At 41.3% G+C, this 18,675-nt stretch overlaps 1 protein-coding gene across 1 annotated transcript in view; it reads right to left on the reverse strand.

The window, feature by feature from the left end:
- Positions 1 to 16,697: 16,697 nt before the first annotated feature.
- Positions 16,698 to 18,675, reverse strand: part of LOC122804094 (acrosin-like) — a 47,070-nt gene continuing 45,092 nt past the window's right edge. Inside the window, exon 4 of the mRNA XM_044073753.1 lies at positions 16,698 to 17,242. Within this exon, the coding sequence (XP_043929688.1) occupies positions 16,736 to 17,242 (507 nt within the window). The 3' untranslated portion in view covers positions 16,698 to 16,735. The remainder of the gene's footprint in view (positions 17,243 to 18,675) is intronic.

The raw sequence follows: 18,675 nt of genomic DNA on the forward strand, positions 1-18,675 counted from the left end.
ATGAAGGCACCTTTTCTTCTTCAGTTCTTCAGTTTAAAGTCTGGCATTGTGCTGGTGGGAATTTACAGTGGATATAAAAAGTTTACACACCCCTATTAAAATGCCAGGTTTTTCTGATATAAAAAAATGAGACCACAATAAGTCATTTCAAAACTTTTCCCACCTTTAATGTGACCTATAACCTGTACAATTCAATTGAAAAAGAAACAAATCTGTTAGGAGAAAATATATTAAAAAAATGTACAATAAGCTGGTTGCATAAGTGTGTACACACTTAAAATAATACTTTGTTGAAACACCTTTTGATATAATTACAGCATTCAGTCTTCTTGGGTAGGAGTCTATCAGCATGTCACATCTTGACTTGGCAATATATGCCCACTCGTCCTTGCAAAAGCACTCCAAATCTGTCAGATTGCGAGGGTATCTCTTGTGCACAGCCCTCTTCAGGTCATCACACAGATTTTCTATTGGATTTAGGTCTGGGCCATTCCAAAACTTTCATTTTCTTCTGGTGAAGCCATTCTTTTGTTGATTTGGATGTATGCTTGCGGTCATTGTCATGGAGGACGGTGAAATTCCTCAACATCTTCAGCTTTCTAGAAAATGCGTGAAAGTGACTGGTATTTGGAACTGTTCATAATTCCCTCAACCTTGAATAAAGCCCCAGTTCCAGCAGAAGAAAAGCAACCCCAAAGCATGATATTGCCACCACCATGCTTCACTGTGGGGGTGGTGTTTTTTGGTGATGTGAAGTGTTGTTTTTGCGCCAAACGTAACTTTTGGAATTGTGGCCAAAAAGTTTAACCTTGATCTCATAAGACCATAACACATTTTCCCATATGCTTTTGGAAGACTTGATGCATTGTTTTGCAAATTTTAGCTAGGCCTGGATATTTTTCTCTTAAGAAAAGGCTTCTGTCTTGCAACCCTGCCCCATGGTCCAGACATATGGGGAATACGGGAGAATGCTGTCACATGTAGTACACAACCAGTACTTGCCAGAAATTCCTGCAGCTCCTTCCATGTTGCTATAGGTCTCTTGGCAACCTCGCTGCCCACTTTTCATCTTGTCTTTTCATCAGTTTTGGAGGGACATCCAGTTCTTTGCAACGTCACTGTTGTCCCATATTTTCTCCACTTTTTGTTGACTGTCTTTACTGTGTTCCATGTTATATCCAATACTGTGGACATTTTTTTTCTACCCTTCTCCTGACTGATACCTTTCAACAATGTGATCCCTTTGATGCTTTGTAAGCTCTCTGTGAACCATGGCTTTTGCTGTAGCAGGCAACTGAGTAAATGTCAGGAACATCATACTAGGATAGCTGAATGTTATTTGGGGTTAATCAGAGTCTCTTTAATTGATGGCAGGTGTGTACCCAAGAAGACTGAATGTTGTAATTAAATCAAAAGGTGCTTCAACAAAGTATTAGATTAAGGGTGTGCACACACAACAAAGTATTAGTTTAATGGTGTGCACACTTATACATGGCAACAATGGAAACAAACCCCCATAAATAACAACTGCACCTGCTTTATAAACTTATGTAACCTACCCAAGAAGTCCATCCAAAGACACAAAAGGATTCTACAAATAAAGGAACAAATTATTCTTTTACATTCCCCAAAAGATTTCTGAAAAGAAGTTAACCTTCTTACAGGAAGAAAAGCCCTCATAACACCTTCTCTACAAACACTATTTAGTGTGGCACAACAAATCTTTTTTCAGAAGATTTCCTTAAATAATTTAGCAAACTCCCATCAGTAAACTCCAGACCCCCCACTGATCATGAATCTCCCACCTCACCACCATTCATTCCCCCTTCCATTTCATACATATACATCCCAAAGACATATTTAGTTTTCTTGAAAATGTTCCCACCAGAACTCCTCCTGGAACTGATAACTTAAACTCCTGGTTCATATATCAGTGGTATATCATTCTCTTCCCCACATATATATTCATTGTCTCACACAAAACATCATGCCACAGATTTGGAAAACTGCTCTAATTAAACCCCTCCCAAAGCAAACTGACCTAAAATAATTCTTTCATTTCCATCCAGTTTCTACCCTCCCAACTTTGGGCAAATATTTAATAAAGATGACATATATCCAACTCACTCTTTCTCTCTTTATATGCAGCAGTACCATCTGCTGTCCTCTAAACAACATGAATTCTGGTCTGGACAAAGTACTATGACATCACTTTGATCCCTAACTTATGAAATTCTGCAAGACTGATAAAGGCATTTGAATTCATTGACCACTATTGTCTTCAAAACAAACTAACTGAAATCAGTATAATTTCAGATACCACTCCCTTGGTTTTAAACTGACAGACACTTCAGATGAAAATAGAATCCCCTATTCAGAATCTCCACCTATTTCCAAAGTATACCACATGGATACATTCTTACCCCTTCCTATGTTTATAGGGTGACCTATCCCATCTCCTATTCATTCACTCATAGGTTCATATGTTCATAGGTAGGTACTAGGCTATCTGCCCGAGGGCATTTATAAGCCTAGCCAGAGTGTGCCGGCTTTCACCACCCCATTGATAATTAACTGATCCTTTGTCAAGCAGAGCCAATTAAGTGATCCCAGGGGTGTATTTTCTGTTACCCATCCACTCGTCAAGGTTTCTCTTGAAGAGTGTTAGTGAGGGGCTCTGCCTGATGTAATTTGGAATTTTGTTCCAAAGCATGGTGAGCCTCTATGACAGAAATCTATCCCTCCAGCATGCTCTATTTATTGTTGTGGTGAGGTTTAGTTCACTAGAGCACGTGGCTCGCAGTGACTTGGATTTCTTTAGGTGGAGCATGAACATCAATTCTGAGTTGGATATGGCTTTGTAAGTCAGGCAGAGATCACCTCTGAGTAAGTGATATGCCACTGAGTACAGCCGGAGTTTTTTCAGTTGGGCTGCATGGGACATATGTTTAAGGCCAGTAATCCTCTTGGTGAGGTACTTTTGTGGTCTTTCCAGCTGTTGGAAGTGTCTTGTGAGGTACATCCAAAATGGGGCATAGTACTCTAAGATGGGTCTAATGAGTGATGAGTAGAGGGGCATTATAACCTCTTTATTTCTAGATGCGAACCCTTCAGTAATTAGATGGGCCACATAGAAGGATTTCTTAACTACATTGGCAATATGATTGTCAAAGGAGAGATTATTATCTACCTGGGTCCCCAGATCTCTTATTACCTCTTCTGTATTAAGAGGCTGACACCTATGTGGTAATTTGTGGGTGTTTTATTTTTCCCAAACGGGATGACTATGCATTTTTTGGCATTTAGCTTTAGGCCATGACTTTGACACCAGGTGTCCGTCTCAGTAAGGCCCTTTTGGAGAATGTCCGTGTCAGCCGGAGAGTCAATTATGGCTCCCAGTTTGCAGTCATCGGTGAACTTGGTTAGCCATAGTCCTCCTGTGCTTGCCTGTACTTCTGAGAAATATATGCTGAACAGTAGGGGTCCCAGGACCGAGCCTTGCGGGACACCACTTGTGGCTGGTTTAGAGTCGGACCCGGAGCCCGCTATTCTTACTGTGTGAGTTCTGTCTGTAAGCCAGTTGGCAACCCATCTCATGACGTAGGAGTTTATGTTAAGGCTGGTGAGTTTTTCTGTAATACTCGAGTGGGGAATGGTGTTGAAAGCCTTGGCGAGGTCAAGGTAGGCTGTGTGAACCACCTTTCCCTCGTCTATGGCCTTGGTGACTGTCTCAAAGAAGTCAACCAGGTTTAGTAGGCATGATCTGCCCTTAACAGAGCCGAACTGGGTTGGGTCAAGTGTTTGAAGGTTTCCAATGTCTTTTTTAATGAGTTCCATGATGATGTGCTCCACAGCCTTGCAGACCAGGCTAGTCAGGCTTATGGGGCAATAGTTACCAGGGTCAGTTGTGGCCCTTCCTTTGTGGAGAGGAATAACCATTGCTGTGCACCATTCTATGGTCACATAGCCTGGTGAGAGGCTGAGGTTGAACAGCGTGTTTAGGTGGGGGGTTAGTTTGTTCTATAGTTCATGCAAGACGCAGCCTGGGACAACATCTGGTGCCATTGACGCTGTGTTTTTGGCTTTTGAAATGGCTGTTTTCACCTGTGCATCTGTGATTTTTGGGACACTACACTTTTCCAGCATTGTTGTGGACCCTTTTAGAGGTGAAAGGGGGGGTGAAGTTTGCACTGAATCTATCTGCCAGGATGTTGGCGGTATCAGTAAGTTCAGTATATTTTGTGCTATTTTGCACTAGTTCAGTGCATATCTGTGAGTTGCCACTTAAATTCTTAACATAGCTAAAGAAGGCTTTGTGGTTATCTTTTGAATCCTTGGCTATTTTTCTTTCGAAGTTAGCCTTGGATGATTTCATGAGAAACCTTCGTTTCTTACTGATACTGATCAGGGATGTCTTTCTTTCTTGGGATTTGCTTTTTTCTGAACTAGTTTCCTCCTTCTATTGTATAGCCTGTTTATTGCAGGGGTCCAGCAAACTGGTTTCCTTCTCTTAGAGGAGTGAGTATTGGTTTTGCTAGGGATGGCACAATCCATGCATCCTTGTAGGTTCTCATAGAGTGCATTTGTAAAGTTTTCTGCATCTTGGGCAGCATTATCCTTTAGCGTGGGGGCTGTGAAATTTACCTCCTCTGTCTGAAGTAAGGTGAAGTTTGCTTTAGAAAAGTTTTTTACTGTGGTTTCCTTAGTTGGGGTGGTGGTGGGATGTGGACATCCAGAGTGATTAGTTTATGGTCTGATCTAACCAGTGACGGGTTGACCTCTGGTGTGGAACACCTGTCGCCCATGTTGGTAATGACCAAGTCCAATATGTGTTCACCTCTGGTAGGGGAGTTTACCAGCTGATCCAGGGCATTTGAGTTGATGAATTCCAGGAAGCACTGGGCCTAGGAATTTGTACTCGAGTAGTTTTCCCAGTGAATGGTAGGGTAATTGAAATCACCCAATATTAGGGTGTTCGGTAGGACCTTCATGTTTTCCAGTGTCTCCAGAAAGGTGGAGTGGTGGTCCTGGGTCATGGAGCATGATCTGTAGCAGGCCACAATTTGCATTGCAGATTTGTCCAGTGTTAGTTGCACATGGATGATCTCAGAGGTATCATGCTGCGCCATTAACCTGGAGGTGTAGGTGCCCTTGATGAATATGGATACACACCCTCCTTTTGTGCTTCGGTCTGTGTTCTGTGGCCAAAACGTGTGGTATGAGTTGTAGCCCAGTAGTGCTGGGGTGCTCTCTGGAGCCTTGAACCAGGTTTCAGTTACTGCACAGATGTTGACGTTCTCCATACTGAGGAGTGCTTCGAGCACTTGCATTTTGAGATTTAAACTCCTGGCGTTGAGTAGCATAACCCTCAGTTTTTTGCTAATTGTGCTGTTTAAGGAGGTGGGTTTGACTTTTGAGCCTTGCCTAAAAAGGCACTATGGGGGCAGTAAGAGTCTTGGCCAGTATTGGAAAGCTTAGGGGTGATAGGTGCAAGCCATTTCTTGTGAAGCAACAAGGCTTGTCGAGCATGTCGTCCCAGGCTGACAGACACTGGATCCCCTTTTGAATGACACCAGAAGCTTAGCCAATTGTTGAAATTGATCATTTTTTCTTTATACTGAGGTATCATTCTTAGTGAGGGCAGGATGGTACTCAGGGTCAGGGTCATACCAGCCTGGGCTACATGATCAGAGAGCTCTTCCATGTCTCTTTTCATGTAGTCCAGGGAGGTATGTCTCAGGTCATTCACACTAACATGAACAATGATAGAGTCATATATGTATTTGTTCTGGAGTGACCTGAGTGCTTGTGTTATGTGGTGGATTCTGGTTCCCGACAGGCAGCTAACAGTAACCTTCTGCTTGTCCAGACTAGTGAGTGGGACGTCAGTGTGCCTGACTATAGAGTCACCTATTACTAGTGTGTTATGTATGTTATTTCGCCTTAAGGGCTGTGATTGTGCGACACACTGATTTTGTGTTTTATGTGTTGTCTGGTTTGTGACAGGAAATGCAGGTTGTTTGGGTGTCTGCTTTTGACAAACCATGATGCTTTGCCAGAGATGGACTGCATCTGTCTCCCTTGGGCTTCAGGCTCCTGGCAAAGGCTCTTGCCTCCCCCATAGTGCCTTTTTTAGGCAATGCCATGAGGTCAAAATTACCAACATCAAAACGCAAATTAAAGGTCATGCTGCTAAATGCTTAACTCTAAGAATCTAAACATGAAACTGCAATCATTGTAGGCATTCGTAACCCTGGAAGATGATATTTGTGTAGTCACAGAAACCTGGTTCAAAGCTGCGGAGAGCACCCCAGCCATACCAGGTTACTCATCCCATCAATCATTCAGACCCCAAACTGTGGGCAGCAAAGCAGGAGGAGGTGAAGTTGCAATATATATATAAAAGACATACACATCTCCAGGCTAGTTAAACAGTATGATGCACAGAAGACACTCAATGTGCAGTTAACCATTGAGAGGACCCCTATTCAAATGATAACTAGCTACAGGCCCACCTATCTGGACCTCTTCTAATCTATCAAGATTCAACCCTTTACCCTGATCCTGGGTGATTTAACTATCCAACCATAGACTGGAAGAACTACTCATGCCAAACACAAATGCCCAGAGTTTCCTTGATTTTCTCAATGCACATGTCTTGGACCAGTTGGTTGACACCCCCACAAAAGGTGAAAATATCTTGGACTTGGTATTAACCAACATGAGAAACCACTGCAGCATCCGTACAGTGTCATCCTCCCTGATAAGATCCTACCACAAAGTTGTCACTTTTGAAGTCACCATCTCCCCCGACCACCCCCTAGATAGAGTCAAACAAAAAAACTTTTAGAAAGCTGATTGCAGTTTCCTGAGGGAAGGTATAAATACCTTCAAAACTACCTTGCCCTCCATAGGAACTGGTACATATGTCCAAACCTACACCGAAGTACTATATGAGCACTTATATAGATGCATGGATTTAGGAATACCTGAAAGGACAACATCCTCCTCCTCATGGGAGAGTAAACCTGTCTGGTGAACATCTGCAATAAATAAACTCTATAATAAAAGGAAAAACTGCTGTCCAGGACCAAGAAGGAGCATGTACCTAATTGGAAGCAATCTCGCCTTAGTCTGAACAAGCAGATAAGAGCACTAGTAAAATCCTCCAAAGGAAACTTCAAGTCCAAACTGGCCACATATACTAAAGTCAAACACAAGGTTTTCTTTGCATATGTCCACAATCTCAATGGAAGCACCCAGATCTGCTCAGAACTGGTAGTCAAGGACATCACATACACAAAGATCATAGATATAACCAACCTGCTCGCAGACATGTTCAGTGAAAACTTCACCCCTCTATCCAACCCATCAGTAAATCAAGGTATCGCCAGCACCTGACCCCCTCCCCTTATCTCTAGGGAGCAAGTCATCACTGCCCTCTGAAAAGCAAAACATACAGCCTCCATCAGACCAGATGCCATCCCAGGCTGCATCCTACATGAACTCAGACAGGAACTTGCAGCACCATTAGGCACCCTATTCTACCAAAGCCTGAGTACTGACTTCATCCCAGCCGAATGGAAGACAGCCACTGTCATCCCTTTCCACAAAGGTGAGGTGTCCACCAATCCAGGAAATTATAGACTCATTAACCTAACTAGCCTGATCTGCAAGGACATGGAGCAGATTATTATGGACCTCATTAACAAGGACATTGGCAACCTACAAACACTTGATCCCACACAGTTTGGTTTCATCAAAGGGAGGTCATGCCTATTAGATTTGGTTGACTGCTTTGAGACAATGACCAAAACCATCAACAAGGGGAAGATGGTGCACACCACCTACCCTGACCTGGCTAAAGCTTTAGATACTATTCCCCACTTGGGTTTAATAAATAAACTCTCTCAACTAGGCATCAATCCATATGTTTCCAGATGGGTAGCAAACTGGCTCAAGTGATAGAACCCACCTAGTCAAAAAAGGGAATCCACCTCAAGCAGTCGAGAGTGGTGTACCCCAGGGATCGGTTTTAGGGTCTTTATTGTTTGGAATATACTTTTCTGAGGTGCAGGCCAAAACCAGTGGGCTATGGTTCACCAAGTCTGCAGATGACTGTAAGTTGGGCGCTGTGTCATCAGTTCCCCTAGTGATGTGAACATCCTCCAACAGGGTCTAACCCAAACAAATGACTGGTGCCAGAAACATGGCCTCAAACTGAATGCCAAAAAGTGCATCAACATCCCCTTTGGGGAGAGTGATGTCCCCACAAATGATCACATTAGTAATAAGGTCCGAAGCACGTAATCAGTTGTGAGGGATTTGGGCACCCAGGTTGATAGCAAACTGACTTTTGACCACCATATCGCCTCCTTTGTATGGAAAGCTTTCTACATGGCCAGTCTCATTAGGAAGGTTATCTCATCCAGGGAAAGGTGGTGATATCATCCAGTATTATTCTCTTATAAAACCCAATATTGAGTACAATGCCCCTTTTGTCATGTATCTCACAAAGCACATCCAGCAGCTGGAGAGACCACAGAGGTTCCTCACCAGGAGAATCCAGGCCCTCAAACATCTATCCTACACAGATAGGCTAAAGGCCCTGTCCCTCTATTCAGTCTCCTACAGACTCCTCAGAGGTGAACTCTGTCTGGCATACAAAGCAATCTCAGACCCTGCCTTGATGGGAGTGCTGCATATCTGCAAGTCAGGCTCCACTCGAGTAACTTACACACATGACCTCAACCTGGTCTGTGTCATCAATAGGACTTATTGGCAGGACAGGTTTGTGTCCCAGAGACTCCCCCTTCTGTGGAGTAGACTCCCACTCCACATCAGGCAGAGTGCCTCATTAATGTTTTTTAAGTGCAATCTGGATAACTGGATGGGGAAGAGAAAATACACCGCTGGGATTCCATCTACGTCCCTGCTGGACAGGGGCATTGGATGCTGACTTGTCAGAATATGGGCTAAATACTTGGCTAGGCTTGTAAGGGCCTTGGGGTCAATAGCTTAGTAACTTCCTATGATCCTATGCTGATGAAATGGCCATTTAGTGATTAGGTCACTCTCACACTAGCATTCAAAGCAAACTGCAGTCAGACTTCCTTGAGCTCCACCAATGGCTCATAAACCATAAATTACTTCTCAAACCCTCCAAAATGAAAACTATGCTTTTTGGATCTCCACATTAAATTCACCAAGCACCTGACTCTTTAACTATACCTGACTTAAACAACTATTCCACAGAGACAACCTCCACCTTCAAATACCCAGGCTTATGGCTTGATCAGTTACTAAATGCCCATTTCCACAACAGGCAAAGTGAGAGCCAAAATAAATTCCCTCCTCTTCTAGGCCAAAAAGATCTCTGATTTTTATCTCAATCAGCCAGAGCAGACATTGGCAAAGGAGTTCTCCTTTCTCAGCTTGAATATGAACTACCCATTTTTGCATCTACATCCAACAAAAAAAACAAACAACAAACATTGCCACAATCCATACAATCTCTAGCAGCATATGGAAGTGAATTGCAAACGCACTCTCTATGGAAGTGAATTGCAAACGCACTCTCTATGGAAGTGAATTGCAAACGCACTCTCTATGGAAGTGAATTGCAAACGCACTTTCTATGGAAGTGAATTGCAAACGCACTCTCTATGGAAGTGAATTGCAAACGCACTCTCTATGGAAGTTAATTGCAAATGCACTCTCTATGGAAGTGAATTGCAAACACACTCTCTATGGAAGTTAATTGCAAACGCACTCTCTATGGAAGTTAATTGCAAATGCACTCTCTATGGAAGTGAATTGCAAACGCACTCTCTATGGAAGTGAATTGCAAACGCACTCTCTATGGAAGTGAATTGCAAACGCACTCTCTATGGAAGTAAATTGCAAACGCACTCTCTATGGAAGTTAATTGCAAATGCACTCTCTATGGAAGTGAATTGCAAACGCACTCTCTATGGAAGTGAATTGCAAACGCACTCTCTATGGAAGTGAATTGCAAATGCACTCTCTATGGAAGTGAATTGCAAACGCACTCTCTATGGAAGTGAATTGCAAACGCACTCTCTATGGAAGTGAATTGCAAATGCACTCTCTATGAAATTGAATTGCAAACGCACTCTCTATGGAAGTTAATTGCAAATGCACTCTCTATGTAAGTGAATTGCAAACACACTCTCTATGGAAGTAAATTGCAAACGCACTCTCTATGGAAGATAATTGCAAACGCACTCTCTATGGAAGTGAATTGCAAACGCACTCTCTATGGAAGTGAATTGCAAACGCACTCTCTATGGAAGTGAATTGCAAACGCACTCTCTATGGAAGTAAATTGCAAACGCACTCTCTATGGAAGTTAATTGCAAACGCACTCTCTATGGAAGTGAATTGCAAACGCACTCTCTATGGAAGTGAATTGCAAACGCACTCTCTATGGAAGTGAATTGCAAACACGCTCTCTATGGAAGTTAATTTCAAATGCACTTTTATGGAAGTTAATTTCAAACGCACTCTCTATGGAAGTGAATTGCAAACGCACTCTCTATGGAAGTGAATTGCAAACGCACTCTCTATGGAAGTGAATTGCAAATGCACTCTCTATGGAAGTGAATTGCAAACGCACTCTCTATGGAAGTGAATTGCAAACGCACTCTCTATGGAAGTGAATTGCAAACGCACTCTCTATGGAAGTAAATTGCAAACGCACTCTCTATGGAAGTTAATTGCAAATGCACTCTCTATGGAAGTTAACTGCAAACGCACTCTCTATGGAAGTGAATTGCAAATGCACTCTCTATGGAAGTTAATTGCAAACGCACTCTCTATGGAAGTGAATTGCAAACGCACTCTGTATGGAAGTGAATTGCAAACACACTCTCTATGGAAGTGAATTGCAAACGCACTCTCTATGGAAGTGAATTGCAAATGCACTCTCTATGGAAGTGAATTGCAAACGCACTCTCTATGGAAGTGAATTGCAAACGCACTCTCTATGGAAGTGAATTGCAAACGCACTCTCTATGGAAGTGAATTGCAAACACGCTCTCTATGGAAGTTAATTTCAAACGCACTTTTATGGAAGTTAATTTCAAACGCACTCTCTATGGAAGTGAATTGCAAACGCACTCTCTATGGAAGTGAATTGCAAACGCACTCTCTATGGAAGTAAATTGTAAACGCACTCTCTATGGAAGTGAATTGCAAACGCACTCTCTATGGAAGTGAATTGCAAATGCACTCTCTATGGAAGTGAATTGCAAACGCACTCTCTATGGAAGTGAATTGCAAACGCACTCTCTATGGAAGTGAATTGCAAACACATTCTCTATGGAAGTTTATTGCAAATGCACTCTCTATGGAAGTTAATTGCAAACGCACTCTCTATGGAAGTTAATTGCAAACGCACTCTCTGTAAACATTGCATTATCAGCCTAGAAAAAGCAAAATGGCGACCCATAAAACAAAGGTCTAACCTACTGTTAGGATCCCAACTCTACAAACTACTCAAGCTCCAGACATTTACTTCCCTTGCAGCTAAACTTCATAGAAAACACCTGCTCATATAGCATGAGACTCTACACACAAGCCACCCCGACTCTCATTACCCCTAAAACCAAACCCCACAACACTGCACATACTTTGTCCTCTCAGGCACCTACTTTTGGCAAGCTCTCCCCACCAAGCTAAAGGAAATCAATACTCAGTCCAAATTCAGAATACAACTAAAAATGCATGTCTTCATTCAAGCCAAATGCTCCTTCTTCAACACAGGACAGATCACCCACAGCACACTGTTCCGATGTCCTTTTCATGTCTCTTCTCATCTCTCAGAATTACTGAATGTTGATCTGCTTTAAAAAGTAATGCATATATTATACAATTCTCTCTGCTTCTTTACTAGAATGTATTGGAATATTTACTCTGTTTTTAATTTGCTGGCATGCAGCCACATGTGGGGTAGCTATGCTATAGATCAATGCAACCTGCCCTATTCATTTGCAGAGTTTAAAGTCTGGTATTAATGGCTAGTGTGTTTTTATGTGAAATAAGATGGCATATTTACAATCTGGTCATTCCTTGTGTGAATAAATTTAAAACCTTTCTTGATTTCCTAGAATGTCCAAGCCTTTGTCTAATATTTTGGTCTGCAACTTACTATCATGTTGTTTGCCCAGCTTACAGTCTGCCTTTATAGGACTAGTGTACATTTGTAGGAAATAAAAAGTTGGAATATATACACTGTTTTGTTTGTCTCAAAATAAGTTGGAAGAGCTACTTACTTTACAGAATATCTCTCATGTCTCAAAATTTGATCTATTCCTCATAAATGTTTTTTGGCAAATCACTCAATATTGCAGCCACTAAAGGAGAGGTTGGAACTGACTATGGATGGAAGCAGCCTTTACACTCTTAGTTTGCTCAGCTATAGTCTGACATTACAGCACTAGACTGCATTTCTAAGAAATATGTTTGAACATGTACTCTCTGGATATTGCTTGTGTGAAACCATTTTGAAACAATTCCTGGTTTTGCAGAATGTCCTTGACTTTTGCTTAGATGTTGTGGTCTGTACCTCATAAAATTTGAGTTTTCTGGCAAATTTTGAAGGATTGCAGTCACATGAGGGTTGGCTATGTCTTAAAGCATCTTACTCTCTTGTCATTTGCTCAGTCTGGCTTTCAAGAGTTAGTTTGCATCTATATAAAATATGCTCGAATGCTGCTTGTTCGAAACAAGCTGAAACTGTTCTTGAATTTGCAGAATATTAAAGACTTTGCCTAATTTAGATATGCTTTTCATAAAAACTGTTATTGATTTTCTTGCAAATCACTGACAATTGCAATCACTAAATAATGAGAAAAATGAGTTTCTGACTTCAAATTAATGAAAAAAACCAGCGCCAATTAAAATAGCATTACTGTAGCAACTTATTAAGCATATGTGTTTCTGCACAGCATATACATACAGTTTCTACACAACTATGTTCCTAGTCGGTCATTATGATCCAATGACAGAAAAGCTCCTGTCTGTCCATAAACCTATCAAATCTGCTGGCCATTATCTGTACTTGTACCATGTTGCTAAGGCCTGGAACTCCTTATCAGTGCCCTCCCTCCCATCCTTTAAAACGACTCTGAAAAACGTCCTAGATAAAGCTGGCACTGTTCGTGTTCAAGACCAGGTAAACTATATTCCTAAATGTGGACAAATACCTATTCATATCTCACATCTCCTTACTCTCCCTTCTTAACTCAATTACTTATTCCTATCAGTTTCTCTCCCCTAGCTTTCTAAGTATACCATAAGCCTGCTCTTCTCTCACGTTGTACTGCAATTCCTGTTTGCATTATACTAATTTACCTTTAATTTCTGAATAAATTGGCTAAAATTTATCTAATTATTAAACAATTGTCATATAACTTGTCTCTGTTCATAACCAGTGTTTTCATATTATGTCTAATTTGGTATAGTTATCTAACCTGTATTTTTTTTGTATTATTTATTTATTTAACATTTGTTTACCAGGAACATCTGACTAGGAACGAAGCCAATTTTCAGCGGAGGCCAGGGGATAAATGCTCTGGACGCATGTCTTTGTAACGTAGGAAGAACCTGGAGCACCCATTGGAAACCCACATGAATGCAGGGAGGACATGCAGACTCCGCACAGAAGGCACCCCAGCCAAGAATCAAACTGGAGACCCTATTGCTGTGAGGTGACAATGCTACCTCTACACCACTGCGCCATATTATTTTTAAAGACTGTAAAATTATTGTTCTGAAAATATTTTGTAATACTTTGGTGCTTTTCTCCCTGGGCATCTCCTGAAAATGAGCTTCTACCCAGTCAGACCACTCCTGTAAACAAATGTCAATAAACAAATAAACAACGCAGTGGTGCAGCCATAGCATTGTTACTTCACAGCAAAAGGTTCTCTGGTTCGATGTTGGGGTGCCTTCTGTGTGGAGTCTGCATGTCCTCCCTGCGTTCATGTGGATTTCCTCCAGGTGCTCCGGTTTCCTCCCACATTACAAACATGCATCTGGAGTGTTTCTCCCTGGGCCTCCACTGAAAATTGGCTTCATTCCAAGTCAGACTTTCCTGTTTAAGAAAAATGTTAAATAAATAATAAACAAATAAATGAATATAAGAATATTTAAAACCTCTCCTTGATTTTGGCCTTTTGCCCCTCATTTTTTTTTGGCTGTGTCCCTGATTCTTGCTCTGTACGTTTATCACAGTCAGATGAGGTGTGCACACAAGGTTGCTGTAACTGAGATGAAGCTGTTTGCAGATTATGTACTCATTTAACCATCTAACTTCACAATACTAATTTGAATTTATGTGAAATAAGCTGGAATATCTGTGGACTGCTTTTTGTTTCTGTAAAACAATATTGAAATGACAGCTCTTAACTGTTTCCCACTTTGCTGAAGGCACTGATTTGGCTTCATATTTTTGGTTTGTTCCATATAAAATTTCTGTTTTTCTTGCAAATCACTGAAGATTGCAATCTTCAGAAAGTGCATGTGAATGCAAAAACACTTGTTCTAGCAAGTTTATAAGCATATAACATCAATATTTAAAATATCTTCCTTGCTCTGGGCCTTTGGCCCTCATTATTTTTTGAATTTGCCTTGATTCTTGCTTTAAGAGATTGAGAAGTATTATTTTTTACCACAACCAGATGAGGTGTAAATGACAAAGCTATTATAACTGCTGGATAGATGTGGGGGAAGTCGGTGGATGAAAGTAACTTTCATTTTTGTTGTTTGATTATTGTAAGCTGTCTGGATTTGCAGATTTGCATAGTATGCATTTATGTGAAATAAATTGGAATACTTGGGTTACTACATGTTCACGTAAAAAAAAAACTGAAATACATTATTGTGTCCATAATTATTACTTTTATTACAATCAGACCTCTGAGGTGCACACAGCCATCAATGGAGTTATGATTGCTAAGTATTGTGGATGTCTGCGGATAGGAATGGCTTACATTGCTGCCATGATTAATTTAAACAGTCATTAGTCTGGCTTTTTAGGACTAGTATGCATTTGTGTAAACAGAATGAAAAACATTACTGTGACCATTGGTGAATTATACCAACAGCAGTACAAATGTCCTTAAATTAAAAAAGATGAATCTGAAAGAACAAGTGCATGTATGCATGCCCTCCCGTGCAAAAGGTATGTGGGCTTGGGGGGCCCATGGCAAGAAAAATGACCAGAGCCCAAAGTACTCTTAAACCACCACTGCATGCACAGCATCAATATGAAATGTGAATAAGATCTAAAAGTAAACAGTATGCTCTGAAATGCGTTTCCACTTGGTAATATTCCAATTTGTGTAGATTATATATATATATATATATATATATATATATATATATATATATATATTAAGTGCATTAGTTTTGAAAGTAAAAGGCAGCACCGTACCCATCTCTGAACAAACATATCTTTATATCAACATTCATTCATCCTTTTATTCATTCTATAAATACCTGTTCAATCCAAATTAGAGTTGTGGGAAATCCAGAACATATGTCCCAACACTTGCTACTCATAACGTAGAGTGAATAATTATGAATATGGGTCAGCCCATTGTGTGGACACACACATACATATGCACGCACGTGTGCACATACACACACACACACACACACACACACACACACACACACACACACACACACACACACACACACACACACACACACACACACGCACATACAGTCATCTTCTCACAGCACTCATGCCTACTAGCAATAAGAAATAATGCCACTTCATGAGTGCATCATTATCCCGTTTGGGGAAAATGTCATCTCCACTAATTATCACATTAATAACAATGTACTAAGCATGCAATCAGTTGTGAGGAACTTGGGCACCCAGGTTGATAGCAACCTGACTTTTAACCACCACATTGCCTACATTGTTTGGAAGGCTTTCTATGTGGCCCACTTCATAAATAAGGGTATTTCATCCAGGAACAAGGAGGTCATAACATCCTTGTACTCCTCCCTTATCAGAGACATTATAGAGTACAATGCCCCCTTCGGCATGTACCTTGCCAAGCACATGCAGCAGTTGGAGAGACCACAGAGGTTCCTGACCAGGAAAATCCAGGGTCTCAAACACCTATCCTACACAGATAGGCTAAAAGCCCTGTCCCTCTACTCAGTCTCATACAGACTGCTCAGAGGTGATCTGTGTCTGGCATACAAGGCCATTTCAGACCCAGCCTTGATGGAGTTGCTGCATATCCATAAGACAAACTCCACTCACGAAACCTGCACACAAGGCCTTAACCTAGTCTGTGACATTAATAGAACTTGTTGGCAGGATAGATTTGTGTCCCAAAGACTCCCCTGCCTGTGGAATAGACTCCCTCTCCATGTCAAATAGAGTACCTCTCTAGCCCTCTTTAAGAGGAACCTAGACAACTGGATGGGAAACAGAAAATATACCCATAGAATCCCATCTATGTCCCTGCTGGACAGGGTAAACAGGTGCTGACTATGAGGGAACATGTGCAAAATTCTTTGCTAGGTTTATAAGGGCCTCTGTGCCAATAACCTAGTACCATCCTATGAACTTATGAACATATCCTTGGAATATGGAAGGAAATGTAGCACTCAATAGAAGCCAAGATTATTTTTATTATTTTGCTCTTTATTCTTTAATCAGTAACTCTTTTCATTAATTATGCAATTATATTATTTGCAGTAGCATTAAAGTTACAGAAATATACCAAATAACATTCATTCCGGTTGTTATGTGAGGTAATTTGAAACCACTGTTGATGTGTTGACCATGGGTTCCTGAACCTCCTGTATGCTCCCTGTGTTTCCCTTTACTTAGTTTTGTCCCTTCTTTTGAAGCGGGTTCTGCAGACACATGTGAAATGATTTGGTCAAGCTCCTTGATCCAGTTACTTGCATCTGTAACAGGTGTAGAAGTGTGATGTTCATGGTTTCCTTGCTTTGGATGTTTTATCTCTTTCTCGTGTTTAACAGGATTAACAATCTCATGTTCCTGCTTTTCTTGCTGTGGCTGGCTAGTCACTTTCTTTTCAATCCAGTCCACAAAACTCTGTGTTGATGTATAGATTCCGGGTTTCTTCATCTGTCCACAGCCACTACCCCAGCTGGTTATTCCACTGACCACATATATCCCTGTTTTTGGATCCATACACATTAATGGTCCTCCACTGTCTCCCTGCAAAAAGAAAAAAAGGAGTTTAGTATTCTCACTAATCAATTTTATTTATATTTGTTTGCATTTTTCTTTTAATAAATAAAAATAAAACTACTCAAATACTAGATGAATCTGTGTGTTTTCATACTGAAGCAATTTTAATTACCCTACCTTCTTCATGCAGAGGGGAAGTTCCTATCTCTGACACTAGTAAATTGGACTCAGGTGTACAGAATCATGAAATCAGAAGGCTGGCTGTGGGGTGGATAAACAGCTGGAGATCCGCTTTAATTTCTTAGTGGGAGGCATTTATGTTTTTGGGTAGCATTGCCCTCATTGTCCCACTGGTAGCTAACATGCTTCCTGCATTTCCAGCCAATTGATTCTGGCTACAATGCACACATTTTACATGGTACACTCAAAACTAGCTTGTAGGTTGAATTTAAGATGAAAAAGAAAATTGTAAGCTCGTAGACTGGTTCTAGCAATTTTTACATGAAATTAACTTCAGTTTGTTGATAATATCTGGCTGAGATATCCTCATCTTGTTGGACTAGCCTCCTATTATTGACCCAATGGGACTAATAGCATAACACTCATGTCTTACTTGGCTGTCATATGTAAAAAAAATATGTGTGTGGCCACCATGCACATTAGAAATGAAACTTCTGTAATAACATTTGTTTCAGCTTCTCCTGTTACCACAGCAGATGACAGGTTTGTAGATTGACTGGCAGTGTTTTTATGGAGTTGAGTTACCAGCCTGGTGCCCAACCTTCACAGAAGGCAGACACAAACACACATGCACACACATGCACACACACACACTCACACACACACACACACACACACACACACACACACACACACACACACACACACACACACACACGCACACACACACACACACACACACACATGCATGCAACAACTGCAACGACTGGGGTAAATCTGTGAATCATTGTTCTACTCGACTCTAACACACTCAAGGGATACCAGGTCTCAGTCACTGCACAGATATCGATGTTCTCCATTTTAAGGAGTGCCTCGAGTGAGTGCATTTTGAGATTTATACTTCTGGCATTGAGTAGCATTACCCTCAGTTTTTGCTTGCCTGTTCCTGTTATGGTGGTGAATTTGTCATTTGAACCTTGCCTAAAAAAGGCAAGACCCTTAGCCAGTATCCAGAATCTCAGGGGCGACAGGTGCAGGCCATCTCTGGCAAAGCATCGTGGTCTGTCGAGCATGTTGTCCCAGGCAGGCAGACACTGGATCCCCTTAGAATGACACCAGAAGCTTAGCCAATTGTTGAAGTCAATCATTTTGTCCTTGTACTGCGGTATCATTCTGGGCGATGGCAGGATGCTACTCAGGACTAGGGCCATACCTGCCTGGGCTACAAGATTGGATAGCTCTTCCATGTCTCTTTTCATGTAGTCCAGGGAGGTATGTCT

Source organism: Protopterus annectens, chromosome 6.part0 (genome assembly GCF_019279795.1).
Source record: "Protopterus annectens isolate FY-2018-M chromosome 6.part0, PAN1.0, whole genome shotgun sequence".
Taxonomy (NCBI): Eukaryota; Metazoa; Chordata; order Ceratodontiformes; family Protopteridae; genus Protopterus; species Protopterus annectens.